The 21,794-nt window shown below is 45.9% G+C and overlaps 1 protein-coding gene, 1 long non-coding RNA gene and 1 pseudogene across 2 annotated transcripts; 1 reads left to right on the forward strand and 2 right to left on the reverse strand.

Moving 5' to 3' along the window:
- Positions 1-164: 164 nt before the first annotated feature.
- Positions 165-11,483, reverse strand: LOC123057174 (protein SRG1-like; annotated as a pseudogene).
- A 1,939-nt stretch (positions 11,484-13,422) lies between these two features.
- Positions 13,423-14,272, forward strand: LOC123059190 (uncharacterized). Its single transcript, XR_006427385.1, has 2 exons — positions 13,423-13,666; positions 13,872-14,272. It is a non-coding gene; the product is annotated as an uncharacterized lncRNA (long non-coding RNA).
- A 5,175-nt stretch (positions 14,273-19,447) lies between these two features.
- Positions 19,448-20,612, reverse strand: LOC123059191 (uclacyanin-3). The gene is made up of 2 exons (XM_044481814.1): positions 20,135-20,612; positions 19,448-20,014 (listed from the first exon to the last, which is right to left on the reverse strand). The coding sequence occupies exons 1-2, from the start codon at positions 20,340-20,342 to the stop codon at positions 19,611-19,613; spliced, it is 612 nt and encodes a 203-aa protein (XP_044337749.1). The 5' UTR covers positions 20,343-20,612; the 3' UTR covers positions 19,448-19,610.
- Between the last annotated feature and the right edge of the window lie 1,182 nt (positions 20,613-21,794).

A 21,794-nucleotide genomic window follows, 5' to 3' on the forward strand; every position in this document is an offset into this window, starting at 1 on the left:
GGAAGTGCTGAAACTATTTCAGCAACATTCGAAGAGGGTACTTGGCCATAGTATTTATCCTTTGCATTCTCTTACTTTCTAGTGATGGATAAAGGGTTTTCTCTCCAATTGATTGAAAGAATAACCAGTTTGAAGTCCCTTTATCTGTACCTTTGAAGTGAATATCAGCTTCCGATTGATGGAGAGTATAAATCAGCCTGGAAAGACGATAGAACACACACTTTTAATTGGCAAATTGTACATTACTGCCAAGCGTATTCAGGAGCAGCAGATGCACCATGAATCTTAATTACTTGGCATTACTGCACACAAGCATGATATAGGATTGTACTTCTGGCGGTCTAGTTGGTCTTGTGAAATGCAGTGCCTTCTTGCCCTGGAGTTTGTTGGATGTAGTGATGGCTGTACTCACCGTGGTTGTACCTCCGGTACCAGCATGGCTCGCCGTCGGCAACGAGCACTGGCAGTGGGTCGAGCTCGACGTCGTAGGTTCGCCGTTGGCAACGAGCTCGATGTCGTAGGTCGGCGCATAGAAGGACAAGATGGACAGCTGGTCCTTCTCGCTGTCGGTCACTGCCCGGAGCTCGACGCTTTTGTACCTGCCGTTCGTGAGCACCTCAGAGCGAGTCGCCCAGGTTGACTACAAGGGCGTGCAGGACGGGGTGGACGGGCAGGCAGGTGCAGCCATTGACCACCTGCAGTCATGTGCGTCCAGCATCCTGCTGGAGCACGGTGACCGTGCTTCCGTCGGAGCACGCACCGAGCCCCAGCACCAGGTCCGGCCGCGGGCACGGTGCGTACAAGTTCATCGGCACCGCGTCGCCGAACATGACCGTGAGCGTTCTTGGCGCCAGGGCTAACGTCTCGGCGATGTTGTTCCCCAGGAGGCATAGGCAGAGCGCCCTGATCTCGGCAGAGTACCTTTTGAGCGTGCCGGCGTGCAGCGACGGGCGCGGCGACAGGGAGTTCTCGCCTTCTCGGCCATGGCGGCGCTACCGGCTAGAGGGAAATATTTATGTGGCTTGATACAATATATTCAAAGCCATTCAATAGTTTTCAGGATTATTGGATTCATATTTTATACATAGTAAAAATAAATCCAATCCAAATAGTTACTGATTTAGTTCAAAGTCCTAAAAATAAATACTTTTAAGCCTCTAAAAATATTGGTTTGTGTTTTTTCCCTGGACAGTATTTTCAAGGTTTAACATTAACATTTTCTTGGGATCATTTGAGGAGATTTTTAGTTTTATCATTTAAAAAATGATTTCTGAGGCTTTGGAAATTTCGTCAATTCAAATTCCTTTGAATTGAAACATGATGCATGGATGCTCACTGATGCAACTAATTACAAAAAAAATATCTAGGGCTGTGACAGAAAGCTTGGGCTGCCAGATGAAGGCCAGCGACAGGGCGAGCACCAGCGTTTTCCACCAGTCGGGCTTCTGGTGGTCGTCGAAGGCGAAGGCGTGGCCGTAGCCCTGGATGCCGCCCGGCGCCAGCGGCAGCATGAAGAACTCGCTTGCCAGCCTCTCCATCTCCTCCAGCAGCTCGCCGTCGATGCCATGGTTCACCACCTACATGCGCGCGCGCACGCACACACAGTTGACTTTACAGTTATAGACGATTGATGAAGTGCTTCAGTGGGCGGTTGGTGCATGCTGCGGACCAGGAAGAAGCCCCGCCCCTCTCAGGCTCGCTTGAGCTTGCCCAGATCGGCTCCGCCGCCGCGCCGGAGCTCGCCGTCGTCGTTCCCGTCCGCGCCCGTAACATGGAAGACCCGACACAAGCCACACAACCCACAAAGCTAGAACATGGCACGCGCCCGTAACAAAAACCGAAGATCTCGGGAACTTAAAAGGACCATCATCAGGTGGCAGCAGCAAAAGGCTGTATACCAAGCCTCTAGCTCCGGCCAAGCACCAGAGGTGTCCCTCCTCCCAAATCCTACTAAGAATAGCTGGACACTCCGCGCTGCTCCATTAAACACACAATCATTCGGATGCTTCCACAACATCCGGAACACCAAAGTGATCAGCAAGTTAAGCCCCCGTTTGAAGATACCTAGAGGCAAAGAATTGATTCTCAACCACCAATTAGAGAACAAGTTATCTTCAGTGTGTGGTGAGAAGTCTGGTAAACCAGAGTGACGGAAGAGGATGCACCAAACTTGTCTAGAGAAGACACAGTTTCTCAAGCTGTGTTGGATAGTCTTTGGTTCTTGATCACACAGGGGGCATTAACTCGGGTGGGGCAATCCCCTTTGCGCCAATAGTCAAACATCTATTGTGCACTTCTAGCCATAGGAAAAATTGAAACTGTTATGTACAAACAATGCGTATGGTCATTTAATTTGGTGTCGTGTTCTAGAAGCTAGACATAATGATCATGAAATTATGAATAATTAGAAGTAGCTCCACATGGCCCACCGGGACAAACTACGGTCTCCGTCTAGCTGTTAGCTAGAAAGTGATACACTATCGTTGAGATTGACTATATAAAACCTGTAAGAAAGAGATATAAAACGTGAAATTCGGAGATACAATACTTTTCATAATAATGATACTGTGAGAAAAAGAAAGAGAGCAGAAAACGAAACAGTGTGTGAGCGTGAGCTTTGGAAGACAGGAGCTCATGTGTGGAGTGTGGCGTTGCAAAGACCGGGCTCCATGGACCTCGTTTTACAAAAAATAATTAAAATATCTTTAAAAGTTTCAAAAAATGTCAATTTTTTCTACAAATACATATACATATTCTTTGAGTATGTATAAAATTTCATCAACTAATTTGATTATTTGCAAACTATACGAAAAAGAAAAATATTTGACACAAATACTACGAAGAAAAAGCCTATTTTAATCCGTGTGCTTGTCTTTTTTATGTACATCACATATGAATATATATGTTCATGAAATTTTATACTGTATACTATAAATATATGTCTACATGAAAACTTTTTTTCACATTTTTTTCAAGATGTGGAAAAGGTTTTTTTTTCTAAAAAAATAAAGAGCTCAATGGAGCTCGGCCTTTGCAGCCACTTTTCGCTCATGTGTGACACATATGCGACCTCACTAGTACACCAAGAACGGCTTCATGTTTAACAATGAGATACCCAGATTTGTATACAATTTAAATCACTATTTTTTATTCTAATCTGTTACAAAATATTATATCCAATCTTCTTTTATAAAATATTACAAACTTTTGTGGTATTGTTTAACAAAGAGATACACAGACTTGTAAGCCAAAAGAGGCTTCATGTTAAAAGAGGCTTCATGTACTTTAACGGGAAAATCATGACAGATGGCGTACCACACACTAGAGACCAAGATGCATTATACTATACAATATTATTACCTGAGGTACAAAATGTTTGTCATGCATTAAAAGAGTTGCCAACATGCCTCGCAGAAAAATAAAAAATAAAATTGACAACGTGTATTTGAAAAATTACTGTGTAAAATTACTCTTACATTTCTACAAACACGCTTAAAATATTTAATACATTTTTAAATTTATAATTATTACACACTAATTTTTAATACATGTTGAGCAGTTTTCAGAATACAACGCTGTCGTGGAGAGCCATGGGTGAGGATTTTTCTTTCACAAAATAAATATGAAGGCAGCGTATTTGTACGCTGTTGTAGAAATGTAAGAGTAATTTGTACGCTGCCTTCATCCTCATTGCCTTCATTAGCATTCAAATACGCTGCCTTCATCTGCACCATATTTGAACGCTTGGACAAGTTGTAGCACCTATTTTATGTATTTTTCAAGTTCAGATACTAAACTGACCACGACGGACAAGTTAAGGCATCTATATATGGTGTATTTAACTCTTTAGATAAATAAACAAATGTAATGCATGATAATTGAAAGAAGACAACGTTAGTGATCCTATATTTATGGCGATTCATGCGAATGAGAACCACTGCATGTAGCTATATTAATCTCCGTTTAATGGGCATCACTAATGATTTTTTTTTAGAAAAGGAGGACGACCCCCGGCCTCTGCATCTGAGCGATGCATACGGCCATTTTATTAATTATTGACACAAGACCGTACAGAGTCATACAACAATATGTCTAAAGCCACCAAAACAAGCAACAACTGTCGCTATCCCTATCCAGTTGATGTAGGGGCGCTGAAAGTCTGGGCCTAATACCAAACAGACCACACAACCAAACCTAAACATCTAAAGACTTGAGGTCCCACCCAGGACGCCTGCCTGGTATGGGCACCCACCAGTCCGGCGTGCTTCTCGACCAGGACCCCTGCCGGGTATGAGGCCGCCGCAGCCGCCTGCCACCAATCCATCTTCAGAGTTGTACTGCTGCACCGACCTTGCCAGGCCTATCTGCCATCAACGCCACCATGACGCCAGACAGTTTCCACCTCCTGCACGAGTCCATCTCCGCGCATCAGACGCCGAGTCTAGGGATGGCAACGGGGCCCCATACCCGCCAAACCCATGGGAATTTCATCTATTAGAGGGTGGGGATGGGCGAAAAACATCCCCATGGGGATATTTACCAAAGTAATTTATTCCCCATAGGGTACAACGGGGATGGGGACGATATCCTATTCCCCAGACCCAATACCCATCGGGGACCAGGTTAGTAATTGTGACACTGCGGTCAACCTTAAAATATTCATAAACAAACTTGCGAAAACAAAAAAAAACTCTGAGCAAAACCTTAAACCTATCTCACGTCCTCACCTCAGCTGCCACAATGACCAAGAAGTCAATACGACCTAGATATGCATTAGCAGGACAAGGACAACACCATTTATGTATGTTGATTATAGGGTGTCATATTATGTATATGAGTATTTGTTTATGGGGATGGGGACCCTAATGGGGCCCCGTTCCCCAGTGGGGCATGGGTATGGGGAAATTTCATCCCCAGTCATGTAAACGGGGATGGGGATGGGATGATAGGGAGTAGATGGGGATGAGGATGTTATAGGTATCCCCATAGGGGATTGTCCCCATTGCCATCCGAGTCTCCACAGCGCCACGCCGCCGAGATCCGCCACCATCAATGTGTAAGATGAAGCACCGTTCCACCAAAGTCGCCGTCCTCTAGTCCCTCGAGCCCGTGTGCACCTCCAAGAATGACGCCCCTAGGGGGAAACGACACCAGAGAGCCGCCATCATTCGATCTACTGATCTAGGGTTTTCCCCGGAGGTAGCAGAGAGTGGCCTTGAACTTCTCCACGACGATGCCTTCAGGAAGGCAACGACGCAGACAGCGTCGCCATCGCCGGCCTTGGCAATAGCCAATAGCAGGTTTTCACCCGGATCTGATCGAAGACCTCCGTCCCTCGTGCACGGGTCGCTGCCATCCTTGCCGGGATCTGGATGATCCCGCTGCTAGATCTCAGCAAGGAGAAGCCCCCCACCGAGACCCGCCGGCCAAGCAGGGGAAGCCGAGACCGCGCCCGCAGGATCAGATCCGCGATGGATCCATGCCCGCGCCGCCGCCCCGGAATCAGCCCCGCGCGCAGCCGCCACCGCCTGCCGAGGCTCGCCGCCGCGTGCCCCGCGCCCCGCCACCGCTCGCCGAGGCCTGCCACCTCGCGCCAAACCGCGAGCACCGCAGGACACCGCCGCCTGCCGCCTAGATCCGCTGCCCGCGGAGGAAGGGGAGTCGGGAGAGGGAGTCCCCCCGCCGCCGCCGTCTGCCACGCGGGTTTCACCCGGCGGCGTCACCCGGCGGCGGCGCGAGGAGGGGAGAAGGAGAGGACGGCGGCGGCCCTAGGGTTAGAGAGCCCCCGAGTCGCCCCGGGCGGGGGCGACACGAGGGACGCGCATAGGGGGATTCTGAAGCGATTGATGATCAGGATCAATCGGGCATCGCTAGTGATAGACATGCATCAGCGAGAGGAGCAGACGGTTGCATGCAGGTTGCCTAGCCCTAGTTTCATGAAAGAAATTTTGGCTCATGATAATTTAGACACGCCTTGGTCGCGCTACCTTAGATTCCCGTCCAGAGAGGTTTGTTTATGACTATGGCTTTTGCAGTTTTTTTCACTTGTGGCTTCCTCGCCCTCTCCCATTCTTTCCTCCTGCTCCATCAATTTTTCCAACGAAGCTCGACCGCCGATTTGCAATGGAAGCCGGCTTGAATACCGTGGAAGAAAATCAGGCCAACTTGGATCTCAACTGATTGCTCTTGGGAGAATTCGGACACTAGAAGGTAATTAAATTTCTCCACCTATCTGTGCTCGCTCAATTTTAATATAGGTCGTTTTTATTTCAGATTAATTAAGTCTTTCCTATAGCCTCAGAATGGATTCGAACGAGTGAGAAAAATAATAATTCATGGTCTCGTGAATGACGTGATATCTTCATATTTTACTCATAAATTAGGGCATTGTGTTTTTTTGGACTGTCAGTGGAATTGATATGTCATTGATGTAGCACATTGATTGATTAAAAGTATAACAGAATACCAAGTACTCCCTCCGTGCGAAAATACTTGTCATTGAAATGGATGTATCTAGATGTATTTTAGTTGTAGATGCATCCATTTTGATGACAAGTATTTCTGGACGGAGGGAGTACTTCATAGGATTTTCATTGTTGCATGAAATGGATTTGATAAAAAAAAGGGGGCTCTGTTACATTGAGATGCTGAATTCGAGTACTCACCACTTGTGCAAAGAGGTTTTGGGTTCTACGCAGCCTCTCTGCATTGCATCGTGCAAAGTTAAGGCTTGTCTCTTAAAAAAAGGCTTGTCTCTTATAATCCTTCCCCCAACCCCACGAGGTGCGGAAGCTTGTAGCACTCAGTTTGCCCAGGCTTATGAAATATGTTTCCAAAAGTTACCTCAGATAATTTTTTAATCTTTGTATCTATCATATTTTTATTCTCAGTACCTATATTATTTAGTAAAATTGCTCTAACTATGTTTCTTCCTGCTAGCCATCGTCAATGGCTAAAATGATGGCTCAAGGTGAGATTAGTAGAACAGAGACTCTGAACATCAACAAATTGGAGAATTTGATGGGAAGGAAGCTAACTTACTATCGATCAATCTACAAAGATCATGATCAATGAAGAAAATTGTGCATAATTTTTCAAGTTCCAAAATATATTAAACAAGTTGACAAGTTATCTTACGAACCAAAAGTGTTGTCCATTGGGCCTTATTACCATGGAAATTCTTCCCTGCAGTTTATGGAGAAAGTAAAATGGAACTGCTTAGATTATGTTCTTAAACTGAACTGCAGAAAAAACTTGGAGGTCTATCTAACAGCGATGGAGAGTCTGGAGAAGCAGGCAAGGAGTTGCTATTCTGAGGAAGTTTCTCTAGGAAGTGACATGTTCCTGCGAATGATCCTGCTTGATGGATGCTTTTTACTTGTTTATCTTGGTGGAACGGATGGCTTAGATTGGTGCGTTAATGAACATAATGCATCTGGTAGTAATTATTAGGGCAGAGAACCACTTCAATACACAATAGCACAACCGGAGGAGATTATGGAGCATGCATCACACAAGGAACCAAGAAGTACTGAAAGTATGAGATTGCTTGCTGGGACATCATCCAATTTATGTTCAACGGAAGGTGTGGAACTTGACCATATTAGTACAGGCGAAGAATGCTATGACCGGAAGGATCCTGACCAACTCAAATGTGACCCGATTTCTGAGTGGCATCACAACCATGCATTTCGTGACCTACTTCTTCTTGAGAACCAACTATACCATTTTCCATTGTGAAGAGAATATATGGGTTACTTGTGGGAGAAGATGCTCCAGATCTACTTACTGAGAAGATATGTAAATATTTAGAACTCAATATTCAGAAGTACACAACAGTTGCTCGTAAATTTGATGGGCAAAAAGACTTCCACCACTTGCTCCAGTTGTGTCATATGTACTTCCGACCTCAACAAAGGATTTAACCAGAGCAGCATTTTCAAATAAAAAACAGATGGTTACATCCTCTCACTACTTTGTGGCGCACATATCTCAAACGAAGTTATTTCGATGACATGTCCACCAATCAGCAAACACCTCATGTAAGTTCTTGTCAGACACTGAATCGGTGGCGACGAGCAGAACAATATCATGAAGCTGGAATTGAGTTTAAGAGCAAAGAGCACAACAAACATAATCCACCTTATCTTCTAGACATAACTTTTGACAAGGGTGAGGTGCAAATTCCATGCTTGCTTATTGATGAAAATACCATTTGCCTCTTCAGGAACTTGGTTGCATTTGAGCAAACATGCTCGCAGTTTGGAAATGATGTCACTGCCTATATCTCTTTTATTTCCCAGCTTGCTAGTACACCATGTGATGTTGCACTGCTTTTCGCAAAGGAATAATCCTGCACCACTTGCGTACCGATGAAGAAATGTCAACTCTTTTCAGTAGGTTGGGTAAGAATGTGGACTTTGATCAGAATGGTGCACACTATCTTAAATCGGTTTGCCGTATGCTGGAGGAGTATTATCAGAATCGCGTAAATAGATGGATGGCCTGGTTGTGGCATAACCATCTCAGAAATCCGTGGTTGGTCTTGGCGGTAGTAGCAGCAGCTATCGTTCTTCTCTGCACGGTTATCCAATTATTGTTAGCCTTGCTTGCGTATTTGGATCAAACAACAGATACTAATTAGGCAGCTAGGTGCGCACTGGTTTACCCAACACATGAGAAGACAGTCTACTTGTAGTTGTCTTAATAGAAGAATTGCTTCTGTGTTTTCAATCAGCAGGTTCCACACAATTTGAGAACATTGGGTTGAACACCTTTGTATTCCTCTAGGCAGATAAAAACAATGATGCACATCGCGCCATTGGAAGCCATGTTGTTAGTGCCGCCATTATAAGATGCCTTCTGGGATTCGTAAACAAGGGGTAAGAGTCCAGGATAAAGAGATCGATTCCATCCCCTTTGCTAGCCCTGTTCTTGCTTCTGTTTTTTTATCTAGACCAGATCAAGCAATGAAGCAATTGATTGGACGACTCGAATCGAATGCCATCTTAACCCTCCTTGACCAAGCATCCATCCTTCTAATTTGAAGTTAGTGAGATGATTGATGGAGTACACATATAAACTTTCATGGGGTGATTAAACCACTGAAAGATATGGGGATTTGGCAGAGTTTAAAATTTAAATTATTTGGGATCGATCATTTGTGGTGAAAGATGAGATTGCTCATGAATTATTTTGGAAGAGCAAATCTGCACCATGTCATCATTTTGACATTTTACTCCATTATGTGTTGATTGCTGGCCGGGCTGATCTTACTCCGATCTGGGCTGTAAAATTATTTGGCTTGCAGGTATGTAGAGTTATGACTTCAAGTTGTAACCTGATGGTTAGTAGATTTCGTAGAATGGAGCATTTAAAATTCGTTTAAACATCTCGGTGGATCAGCTTTATGTATTTATTGTTCATTTTATGACTTCTGTCCTTTCAAATATGGCAATGAATAATTTCTTTCTAGTAATTTTTCTTTGTTAGCGAGGCTCCCAAAGTAGTACCTTCATCCATTGGGGCTTGATCAACTTCTCTTATCCAGCTTCACAGTGCAAAGTTCATTGGGCAAATTCATTAGTAATTGGTGACTGGATCGATGCACATGTTGGCTTGAGTACATTGTATTAACAAGCCTTATGTCATCCATGTTCTATACCTGGTTTAACATATGTTCTCAGGTACTATATCAATGTATTAATGATTTACTTTTGTACTTGACATTGCAAAAACCTCATTATTTATTTAATAACTTTAACAAAAGATTTTTTTTCAAATTTCATTGAAGTGGTCTTACCAAATTTGCAAAGTTGCAACTAGCTAGAAACTATACCCATAGATTTATATGTTAATTATGATTTGCGAACAAATTTAGTGCAAGACATTATGTACTTGCTTTTAGCATTCTTTCTTCCATGCTAATTCTGAGTAGAAATAAATCAAGAAAAAACATTCCAATCCTAATATTGAAGAACGTATTGGTTTGGTTCAGAAAAGTATGCACAAACCTGACAATATCTACACATCTTTTACAATTGGTTAAAAGATGGGCGGTGCTATGCGTCGGCCGGCAGATCTTTTTAAAAGATCGGTCGCCTCGTGAGCAGTCCTATCTAGCGGATTGAGTGGCCGAGGGTCACTTTCTACCACTGCAACACATGTCGTGTTGTAGAAATTTTCCATAACACAGGTTATATTGCAGAAATTTTTGTAGCATAGGTCAAGTTGCAGATTATTTTTACAAGAGATGTCTTGTTGCAACTTTTTTTGCAATAAAAGTCTTGTTGCAATTTTTCTTTTTGCAATAGAGATCTTGTTGGAATTATTTTTTGCAGCAAAGGTCTGTTACACTTTTCTTCTGCAATAGAGACCTTGTTACAGAAACTCGCTCTAACGGATAGCGAGCAACAACCACGTCGATCGAAAGAAAGGCTGGTGCTCCCTCGGGACGGCAGACACAACTCCCCATGGTGGACACGGACGCTGGTACTCCCCCGGGATGGCGGGATGCAACTTGAGTTCTGGCACACCGCGACACCGCGACGGCCGACGTTCATGGTGAAGGTGGGCAGCAGCGCGCGGCGACGCCCACGCCGGCGGTGAGCATCGGCGCGGTCGAAGCAACGCGAGAAAGATTCGGCTTGACGGGGAGCTTGGGAGGAGCAGAGTGGTGGCTGCTCTCGTGGGGATCCGGATCCAGATTCCGCAACACACCCGTTGTTGCGGTGGGAGGATTGCAACAAGCACTCAATTGCAAAAGGTAGTGTAGATAATACGTTGTTTCTAACCATCAGATTAAAATCTCGTCCAATGGCCGCGGAGGCGACGGACGCACGCGTGTTTATCGTTCCGCTTATCCCAATCATTTCCCTTAAAACATTGCTTCTGAAATCTATTGTATAATTTCTACTTGCATGGTGCGCAAGGCAAACCTTGCCATAACGAACTAAAAGGAAGTGGCATAGTGAGAAAAAAATGACCTCTTTGGTGGTGAATTGTTGATCACCCTGATCAACAATGTTGAGAAGGCTGCAGAGCAACATCTCTTGACTCCTCCAGCCAGCATCTGCTCCAAAACAATGCCTCCAGGAGAGAAAATGACATCGAAGGTGTCGTCATCGTTCGATCCGAGAGACCTAAATCTAGGGTTGTCCTTCAGATCATCTCAAGCGTGGTGACGCAACCTGCAACGACGATGCCTTAACAAGGAAACTTGGAGACGCCGCCATCGTCCACCATGACCAAAGTCAATGAGATTTTTACCGGTTGTTGCACCACCCCAATCTCGCTGTTGAGTGGATCCACGCAGAGTGTTGCCATGAAGTCGTACGCTGCCGCCGCCGGTGATCCCTGCAACCAGAGCAGATTTCTAAACGATGCCCTCAAGAGAGAGTACAATGCAGAAGCACTGCCATCGCTCAATACCGAGAAGAGTCTAGGGTTTCCTTTGGAGTTGCCTGCGCCGTCGTGGACCCCATCACCTCATCCTGTGCCACACGACGGCTGGATCTGACCGTGGACCATCACGTGCACGTCCACCTTCTGCATCAGATCAGATCCTCCTCGTCGCTCCTACATCGACGCTGCCACCAGCCATCACCGCGCCGCCGCCGCGTGCCATCACCAAGGAGCGAACCTATGCACCGCGGCGATCCAAATCCATTGGCGAGCGCTCTCGCTTGGTCAAGGCGCCCCGCTCCAGCCCTGCACCGCGAGCGGAAAGGGCTCCTCCGCCACCGCCGTCATCCGCTAGGGCTTTTTGCCTGGCAGCCTCCTCGAGCGACGGCGGTGGGGAGGGAGAGTGATGCGGCGGCTCTCCTAGTGGCAGCGGTCATGCGCCGCCGGAGTTGCCCGAGCGGGAGGGAGACGCGGGGGCCGAGTGACGCAGGGCGTTACTGTTGGCTGAAAGATGATGGCTCTCGGTCGTACAGTCGCCGAAAGAATCGATGACGGTAGAGCCAGGAAAAAAGGCCATGAAAGAAACCGGCTACCTCATACACACACACACGCACGCCACAAAGTCCTTGACCATTGCCGAACGCATCACGCACATTGTGCCCGCCTGTCTCTCGTCTTGTTGTTGCTCGCTCCCGCGCGCTACTCATGCTCCCCGCCTCCGCACGCTGCTGCACGCGCTAATTGCAGCTCCTCACAAACCGTCAGCGCTCTGGCATGGCTCGACGATGCCGACGTATCCTGAGTGTGAGCTTGTTGCCATGGAGGGCATGCACACGCCGGCGTTCTTCCACGGGTGCTCGCGCGCCGCTGCCATCATCCGGCCTGAGCCCACCAAAGGACGAAGTCATCGGCGTCGAAAATGACGATGTTGGAGTCGTTGACCACAGCACGATCGTCGGGCTGCCACGGGGCGGCCAGGGCCACCCTAACGCCGATTGTCTTACGGGGAGAAGAAGCCCAGGGAAAAGGTGCTGCTGTCAGATGCGAGGGACTGCCGCACCCAGAGCTTCTCCCCGGCGGCCAACTAGTCCTCTGCGGACGCGCACGCGAGGCAGACTCCAACGGCGATGTCTATGAGGAGGACCACAACAGCGGACGTCGCAGGAGAGTGCGGCGGAGGCAGCCGCGTGCATGTGCACCACAATGCAGGGGAAGGTGGAACAAGTGGCCGCCACGTCCATGGCCTTCGTGGCGACCCACGGTGGCACGACAAGTCCGCCCCCACCGCCGCCTTGCCTCCCAGCATCTCTTCGGAGTGAACAATTTTTTTTACTCCGGCCGGCTGTGGCCGAGTATATTTAGGGATGAGAACTGCTATACAGACGACATTCACAGACGATTTCAGCACGACACTCTATCTCACACCATCCATTCAAGACACTAATGTACAGAAAGTTGTTGGATTTGGAATCGGCTCAGGATCGTGCAAGCAAATATCGTCTGTGAAGTAGTTTCGTTTAGGGATAAAGAGGCGGGTGGAGTAATTTATTATCTCCTCTGAAGCTTTCGAGGGATCGGTTATGTGCGGTTTAAAGGAGAAAACATAAAATTTTGCTCCTCTAAAGCATTATAAGATATAGGTTAGAGAGGCCCTAAGACCATGAATATAGTGCATTGTTATGTGGGTACGGAACCTTATGAATTGATGCATTGAAATTAATTGTAAGAACACTTCTTGACGGGAAAACGAGAACTACCAGCATCTTATGGCTATTCATCAAATAATAGTACAACAGCCAATGTGTATGTGGTGGTCTAAACCAAATGTTAGGCACAAAATGAGGATTATGTGCACAGTTGGTCCCTCAACTAACACGAGGGAGATTATCTAGGATGTTGCTGAGGATGGCATCAATGTGGCTCGGCTAATATGTCACATGGAGACCATGCATCACACCAGAAGGTTATTGAGTTGGTAAAAGAGTTGAGACCATGCTTGTAGACTCTTATGGAGGAGTTAATTATATGTCTGGCATGCCCATGCAAGCACATGATTTTGCTCTATCAATAAATATTGTAATTAAACCTTTTTATGCCACCCTTCTTTCATCATATTCCAACTTATTTGCTCTGATATAAGCTAGATTTAACATCTTCAGGCCCAGAAATTAGGATTCAAGATTTGCCTCATTGAAAACCGGTCAGGAGTTCATGTTCACAATCAAGCAGTGACCCCTTCTACTACTTGAGGGATTCAGCAAAGGTACTTCTACTTTTCTGTCCTAACAAGAAATTAGTGAAAAAAGATACCTCTCATTCAGGTATTTTCTATAAATGCACATTTATTTATAACAATAGCACCAGGATGAATGTTTGTTACTCATGATATTTTTAATTCCGTTAACCTCTTGAATAAAGATTATTGAAATTTGACTTCTAAAGTTGTGCCATTGCTTGTGCTGAACCAGACCATCAACGGTACAGTCAAAGTTGAACATGAAAACAAGGCGCTCTGCCAGTGTGCGTGCATGATCCAATAGCATGTGTTTAATAGTAGCCACTATGATGTGAAATACTAGCAGCTTCCTCCATTTATGCCAGTATTTGATATACTTACCAAAGTTTAAGGGCGCCAATCTTAAGAAGACATCCCGGTTTGTGAGAAAATTTCTTATGCGTATTAGACAAAAGATGTATCTAATTTTCCTTAGGTTGCATTGCAACACATCAGTTTTTGCTATTGGTTCTTTTACCATAAAATTTGTAAGGTCCCTTATGTTTGATTTATTGTATAAATCATTTGAGACATGCCCTGCATGCATGATTACTCACTATATTTATGTTCATCTGATATTATGTTCATGAATCATTTACATTATTTACGAGTTGATGTTAAAAATGCATATTGTTGTACATCAATTTTCTTTTCTTTTTTATGCCTTGTTCTATTTTCCAGAATTTATAGAATTCAAATTTAAACTTTATACTCACATGAATTTTATGTGTATTGGCGGAGACGTGCGTTGCACGTGCATGCTTACTAGTTTAGGGATAAAGAGGCGGGTGGAGTAATTTATTATCTCCTCTGAAGCTTTCGAGGGATCGGTTATGTGCGGTTTAAAGGAGAAAACATAAAATTTTGCTCCTCTAAAGCATTATAAGATATAGGTTAGAGAGGCCCTAAGACACATGCACCTCCTCTCATTTATGTATTTTACATCCTTTATTCGTCTCACCTTCTTCAAACAAATGTACACACATCTCATGATGGCAGCCAGGGCAGGAGTAGCTGAGCATTGAGAGCCAATAATGTACTTGATAGCCAGCACCGTGTGGCTGCCTGTATCTCCAGGTTAATTAGCACTCTGGAGTGTTGCATAGATAGATATACCCATAGGTGTTGGATTTCACTTTTCAATTAAAAGATTTGTACTCATGTTTAAAAATGTTCACACGCACGCACATATATCGATATTTCGATGTATTTTTCCAATAAATGTTATTATATTTTTCAAATGGATAAGGGAAAATAAGAAGAAGAAAAATAAAACAAATAAAAGAAAAGAAAGCAAGAAGATAAAAACCCAGCAAAAATAAATAAGAAAAGGAAGAAAAGAAACGCAAAAAAACCCCCTTATATGGGAGTGTCTACCTTATTATGGTCATTTTGGCTCTGTCAAAATGATCTTGTTTTTAATGACAACAGTTCTTCACCATGCAGGATATCTACTGATGTATGGTTTCATACATGCTCTATGCTTCATTATATAAAGTATCCACCATTGGTCACGGTGGTGTGTGTGTGTGTGTGCACTAGGAAGGGGTTGTAAGGGAGGTTTTACCCAACATGGGTGTCGGCATATAGTCTCTCGATTGGTCCTCCACCCTTCTCAACATAGACATAGTTTCGGACTCATATAACTTTACTATAGCCACTATGTCTTTTTTATTCTTTGTCAAGCTGCCCATGTTGATTATGTGCATTTTAGTCACGCAGAGAGGTCGGATATCACTCATTATGCAATATATCAATTTGATGCTACATTAATAAAAGTGTCCTTCATGAAAAAAAAAACATGCCAGTACCATCTAGATGGAGGAGTAAGGTGGGGAGACCTCCTGTTGGACGCCCGTTGGCGTCAAATAGGAGAGGCTACGCCTGAAAGCAAGGGCAAATGGGCCGTTCGTGAGCGTTTTTTTGTTTTTTCCTCTTCATTTTTAGTAGGATTTTCGCCAAAGTAAGGACCATTTTTATATAGAGTAACTATTAAAAACTTATTTGAAATAATAAAAAGAAAATAAAAAATGTTCACTATGAGTTTAAAAAAAGTTCAGTGTATATTAAAAAATATTCACTATATAGTAAAAACATTTCACCATATATACTAGAAAAATATTCAATGTGTACTAATTTTTTTCCTTATAGCGAAAAGAAATTTACCATATATTCCAAAAGCTCAACGTGTATTACAAAAAATGTTTAGTGTGTATCAAATAATGTTGTTCATCTATACCAATATAAAAAGACCCAAATAGGCAGATCCAACAAATCCCGGCCGTCAAATCAGGTCAATCCAACGACTCAGGCTGCTCCAATGATGAGCGCTCAACACGTTTAGTGTGTAGTTAATATCATACCAAATATTAACGCCAATGCTAATCACATACTTAATACATAAAATAATATCCTACCTAATATTTAGATGTAATTAATATATTACCTAATATCAACGTGCATTGCACGTACACATTTATTAGTGTATTAAATAATTGTTCCCCACATATTAACAAAATAATTGACCATGTACTAAAAAATAAAAAGGAAATAAGAAAAAGAAAAAAAGAAAAGAAAAATAAAGAATGATTATAACCAAAACTACAATAGAAAACAGAAGAAAAGTTGTAGCAATGTGGTGAAGGAGAAAACGGTGAGAAGCCCCCGAACTGGGCCGGCCCAACTGTCCTTGCTAGTGGGCGTCACGGCGTCCGTTTGACGTCAGCATGCGTTAAATAGGATTTGTCGAGGATGGGGGTGGTGCCTCGAGAATAAGGTGTCATCCTGTTGGCTAGGCACGTAAGAGCATCTCTAGCAGACCTATATAATGCCGACCCACAAAACGCGTTTGTAGTTCGCGGAAAAACGGCTTTGCGGGCTGGCACGGGCGAGGACAGAGTCAGACCTTGCAAACGGACCCGAAAAAAAGGATATTCGCAGTAGATGCTCTTTTATGGGTTGGCTTCACGGGGTCTGTTCGGGCGCCGCCGCTTGGACCCGCCAACCGAAAACCCCCAATTGATCGAATTTGACAGCAATTCCGATAAATGAGTCCAAATTCAAACAATAAAACATAGTTGGCGCATAAATAAAATCATAGTTTTGTAGGACAAACGCAAAAGGACTTGCAAACGACCACGTCCGCCGCTCTTCACTCCCCACCACCTGCATCGAGGTCATCGCCGCCCCCGAATCCACCGCCGGCACTTGTTCCAACTCCAACACCGAAATCACCGGCGGGCGCGCTGAATGCATCAGCATTGTTGGTTCCTAATCCCGATGAGAAACCATCGTCGACACTATAACACGCATCGGCCAAAGCAAGCATCCGCCTCTTCAAGATGTCTCTCCTTACCATATCATGCCATTCTTTGGTGATGTCGTCCATGCCATTGCGGTTCATTGTTATGATCCTATTCTCTTCTGCAAGAAGCTTGGACATGGCTTTGTTCTCGGCGGCACGTGCTCTTCTCTCCTCAATGGCTGTCATGTGCAACCCCTCGTCCTTGAGAAATTGTTACTTCTCATGCTTCTCTCGCGTCTTCTTCTCGGCCAACTCTTTCTTTGCCTCCAAGGTCTTCGCTAACATCAACTCATTTGATTGCACCATGGCATCTATTTTGTCCCGCAAGCTTGATGCCTCGTGTTCCCTCTTGATCTTCTCCTTTGTCTTCTTGTCACCATCGGGCTTGTTCAAGTTTCTTGGGCCACCATCATCTTCATCTTCATCCAAGTTTGCAAGTGAACCTCTCTTCGGTGGGGATTCTTTGTCAATCAACTTCCACTTCTCGCACTCTTTGAGCATATCCCAACAATGCTCAAGTTAATTTTTTTTGCCTTTGAAAGCTTTCATATCTTTGTATCTTCGTTGGGAAATTTTGTCCTACACATTTAAAACAAGGTCAAATGATGCAATCACTTCATATGATGCAAAATGAAATGCACAACTTGGAACGTGAAAACTAACTCACATAGTCGGATTTCACGGTTCCACTTGGAGGTGCATTGCGCACTTGTTCCAAGCAAGCTACCCAATGGCTACAAATCGGCTTGATCACGTCCCAATGACCTTGAAGTGACCGAAAGGTCCGTGGTGTCCTATTGGGATACCTGGCCATCATGCAGTATTGATCTTCGATTCTTTGCCAATATCTCTTCGAGGTTTGAGACGTACCCGTGCAAGCATCAAGGAACACCGCACTCCAAGCCTTGATCAAGATTTGATCTTCCAGGAGCGTGTAGCCTTTTCTTGCTTGCGCTTGCTCAAAAGCCCCTTCATCTACCTCCTCAACTTCTTCCTCACCACCGTGATCATCCACACCACCCTCCATTTTAGTGTAATCAAAAGCAGCGAACGGGGCATGATCGATGCCGACGGCGTTGGTGTCCAACAAGTTCATGAACTCGACAGTGGTATTGTTCGAACCGCCGCTACATTGAGTGCCATTAAGTCAGGAAAACCACAATGGCGAAAAGCGAAGCAAGACAAAAGATCAAAGATGCATACCTTTCGGACATTTCATCGAACACCTCGCCTACGGTGGAAGCAGCTCCGTTGAACGGCATCGTCGGGGAACATGTCGCCGGGGCGGGGGGAGTGGACGAAGGCGGTGGCTGTTTCGTTGGAACCTTCTTCCGCTTCATGCCTGGAACCTTGCTCACCTTCTCCGCCGGCGGCCGGGCAGATCACGCAGCCGGATTGTCGCCCTGAACGACGACGTTGCCCTGCCGTTTGCGGGCAGGCGCGTTGGGGCCTTGGGCGACGGCGGGGGCGACATGGCCGGCGACGAGCTCCAACGGGGGGGGGAGGGGGGGATTGTGCGTGCGCGCCCTCCACGGTGACGATGGACGGCTAGAAGGATTCCATGGCGGTGAGGAATGGTGGGGAAGACGGGCCGGAGTGCGCGGTGGCGGGGCAATGGTGGTCGAGGAGGGGGGAAGCGGGAACGGCCACGCGGAAAGTTCCCTCCCACCAAATCTCGCTGCGATAGGGGGGCGAGCTTGGGTCGGTCTCCCACCCCGTGAATCTAGAGGCTGAGGTCTAACTTTTGCCGTACCTCGCAAAATATTTTACGGGTCCGTCGCGTTTGAGGCGTTTGCTCGGGCATAATTTTTCGTGCCAACCAGTATTTTGGCGGTTATTTTGCGGGTCGCGGCTATATACGGGGTCTGCTAGAGATGCTCTAAGAGGGCAGCTAGCCCACTCACATTCGTGGCTAGGCATGCAAGGAGGGCAGCTAACGAACTCACATTTGAGCCTTGACTAGCGCGTGGTTCCTAGATATTTCTTCTATAAAAATATGCCTAAAAAAACTAGTTCTCCACGCTTTTTTTAAATATTAATAATAAAGCAAAGGGGCTACAGAGGAAATGGTCCAGATAGCCCGAGCATGGTGGTCAAACCCATCACGGAGGGATGGTACAAACGTGGTGAGCGGGCAGACGTGCGTAACAGGCGGTTTTGCAAAGGTCACTTGGTTGGGTCGCGCTGCCGTCCCCCTATATATTGGTATTCACGTCCTATATATCAATTGTTCATCCGTAAGCTGTAAAATTACCCTTTGGTTAGTTTTTTAGTATAACTCAAATTCAAGGCTGCATTTAGGCCCTGTTGGAGAACCTCCACTTCACAACTTCACTCCCGGAATTGGTGGAGTTGCAGTTGAAAACTGAGGAGTAACTATTCCTGACTGCACAACTTTTGAAATTTTGTGAAGCTGGTGGAATTCTAAACAGGTCTTTAGTTTCTTGATCGAACAGAGACACAAGTATAAAAAACAGGGTTGTTGTTGACACATGCGATCGAAGACGGTACACGATACATCAAACCAAACACTCTGATACTAAATCGATGGTCCTTGATTATCACATGCGCACGGCACACCACACACTAAAGAACTAATCAATTATTTTAGCCTACACTAAGATTTGCTCAAATTAAGCAGGCCAGGACCAATGTTGCAGCTTGTGCCATGGCGCGAGCGAGAGGCGCCACGAATGGCCCTCCCATGGCGGATGAGTGCTCCTTGGAGGCCGGCCCTGGCTCCGGAGACGGCGGCGCTTGTGAAGATGATGGTTCCGTCGGGGCCTCTAACGGCGACGATGCTGATGCCGGCGGCCGCTGCTCGGCGTCGAGGACTTTAATTATGAGCTTCTGGCCATCGTTGCAGTGTGCGAGGTTGGAGCTGGCGAAGTAGGTGAAGCCTGGCGCGTCGAGGGGGAAGAGCGTTTTGCCATCCCTCGGCCCGGGGCCGGTGCCGATGCCCGCCGTCTCGTTGCAGTGGTAGTATCCAACCTTGCTCACCTTGATCACCGAGTCGTTCTTGTACACGAACTCTGCATGCATGCATGCATGTCCATTTGCATTCACCGCAGAAAGATTAGGTCGATTTGGTCTACATCTGGCAAATCAATGGAGGACAAGACCTCGCGTGCGTGTGATCAATTAGTACGTACCGACGGAGTCCCCGACGAAGAAGGTTATGCTGGACGCCCACTTGACGTAAAACATCTCCTTGTCCACCTTCGGGGGCACGCACCACCCTTCAGGACCGCCGACCTTGTACTGCTTCCCCTTCGGCGCCGCGGACGCCGTCGGGCAGAGGACGACGAGCACGACGACGAGCGCCGTGAGACGGATCGCCAGAGACGCCGCCGCCGCCATGTCGATCGTATCAAAACCGAGCCACGGGCGCCCTCAGCAGGTTCACCGCCCGCCGCCCGCCGCCCACCGATGATCTCCGAAGAAGAGGAAATGGTGTGTACTGTGTCCTACCGGCGCGCGGAGCGAGGAGAACTGATTGGATGATGAGAAATTTATGGGGGTACAACGTTGATCGAGTAGTGCCGATCGAGAAGTGGTAAAACTGATAGGGTCGAGGGAGCGTGCATGCATGGCCAACCCAACCGATTGCCAATTGTGGTTAGCTCCACTCGCCGTCGCTCCCGCGCGGACGGAGGTGGAGAACGTGGCGTTGGACTCTCACCAGGCAGTTATTAGGGGTGTGTTTGGTTCGGAAACGAAGTGAAATGAAATGGCATGGTTCCATTCGACTAGAATGGGACGGTTCTGTTCTTGTGTTTGCTAGGGGCAATTCAAAGGAATGGCAACTCCAAACCTAAACGGATCTGGATTTTATTCGCTTTTTGTTCGATTGAGTCGATAAAATGAACAACGGACAACGGCAGAGATGCGCACACGGGCCTAAAGGACAGATACCAAATGTGTCCTACGCTCTAAGTGTTACGAGCAGATACTAGAGTGATCCAGGTCCAGATCATTGGACAACAATTGAAAATATTTTAAAGTACCTCAAAAGGACTAAGGAAATGTTTGTATTTGGCGGTGATGAAGTGCTCATTATAAAGTACTACACTGATGCTACCTTCATGACTGATTCAGATGATTTTAGATCTCAATCAGAGTTTGTATTTACACTAAATGGTGGCACAAATAAGCTGGAAGAATTCGAAGCAAAGTACTATGACGGATTCTACAATAGAGGCATAATATATGGACGCTTTGGAAGCCGCGAAGGAGGGCTACTGGATCAAGAAGTTCATCACCGAGCTTGGTGTAGTTCCCAGTGCGCTGGACCCGATGCAACTCTATTGCGACAATAATGACGCCGTGGCACAGGCAAGGGAACTAAGGTATCACCAGAGGTCCAAACATATTGACCGCCGATTCCACCTAATAAGAGATTTTGTGGAGCGTGGAGACATGAAGATATGCAAGATTTATACGGATCTGAATGTGTCTAATCCGCTGACAAAGTCTTTACCACGAGCAAAACATGAGTGTCGGTGTCAAAACCGGCGGATTTCGGGTAAGGGATCCCGAACTGTGCGTCTAAGGCGGATGGTAACAGGAGGCAGGGGACACGATGTTTACCCAGGTTCGGGCCCTCTTGATGGAGGTAAAACCCTATGTCCTGCTTGATTATTCTTGATAATATGAGTAGTACAAGAGTTGATCTACCACGAGATCGGGGAGGCTAAACGCTAGAAGCTAGCCTATGGTATGATTGTATGTTGTCCTACGGACTAAAACCCTCCGGTTTATATAGACACCAGAGGAGGCTAGGGTTACACAAGGTCGGTTACAAAGGAGGAG

Source organism: Triticum aestivum, chromosome 3A (genome assembly GCF_018294505.1).
Source record: "Triticum aestivum cultivar Chinese Spring chromosome 3A, IWGSC CS RefSeq v2.1, whole genome shotgun sequence".
Taxonomy (NCBI): Eukaryota; Viridiplantae; Streptophyta; class Magnoliopsida; order Poales; family Poaceae; genus Triticum; species Triticum aestivum.

What these genes read in the sequence shown, in the direction of transcription:
- LOC123059191 (XM_044481814.1), bottom strand. Translation starts at nt 20,342, where the DNA reads ATGGCGGCGGCGGCGTCTCTGGCGATCCGTCTCACGGCGCTCGTCGTC. An exon ending in CTTCGTCGGGGACTCCGTCG is followed by an intron (nt 20,015 to 20,134) that starts GTACGTACTAAT and finishes GCATGCATGCAG; the next exon opens with AGTTCGTGTACAAGAACGAC.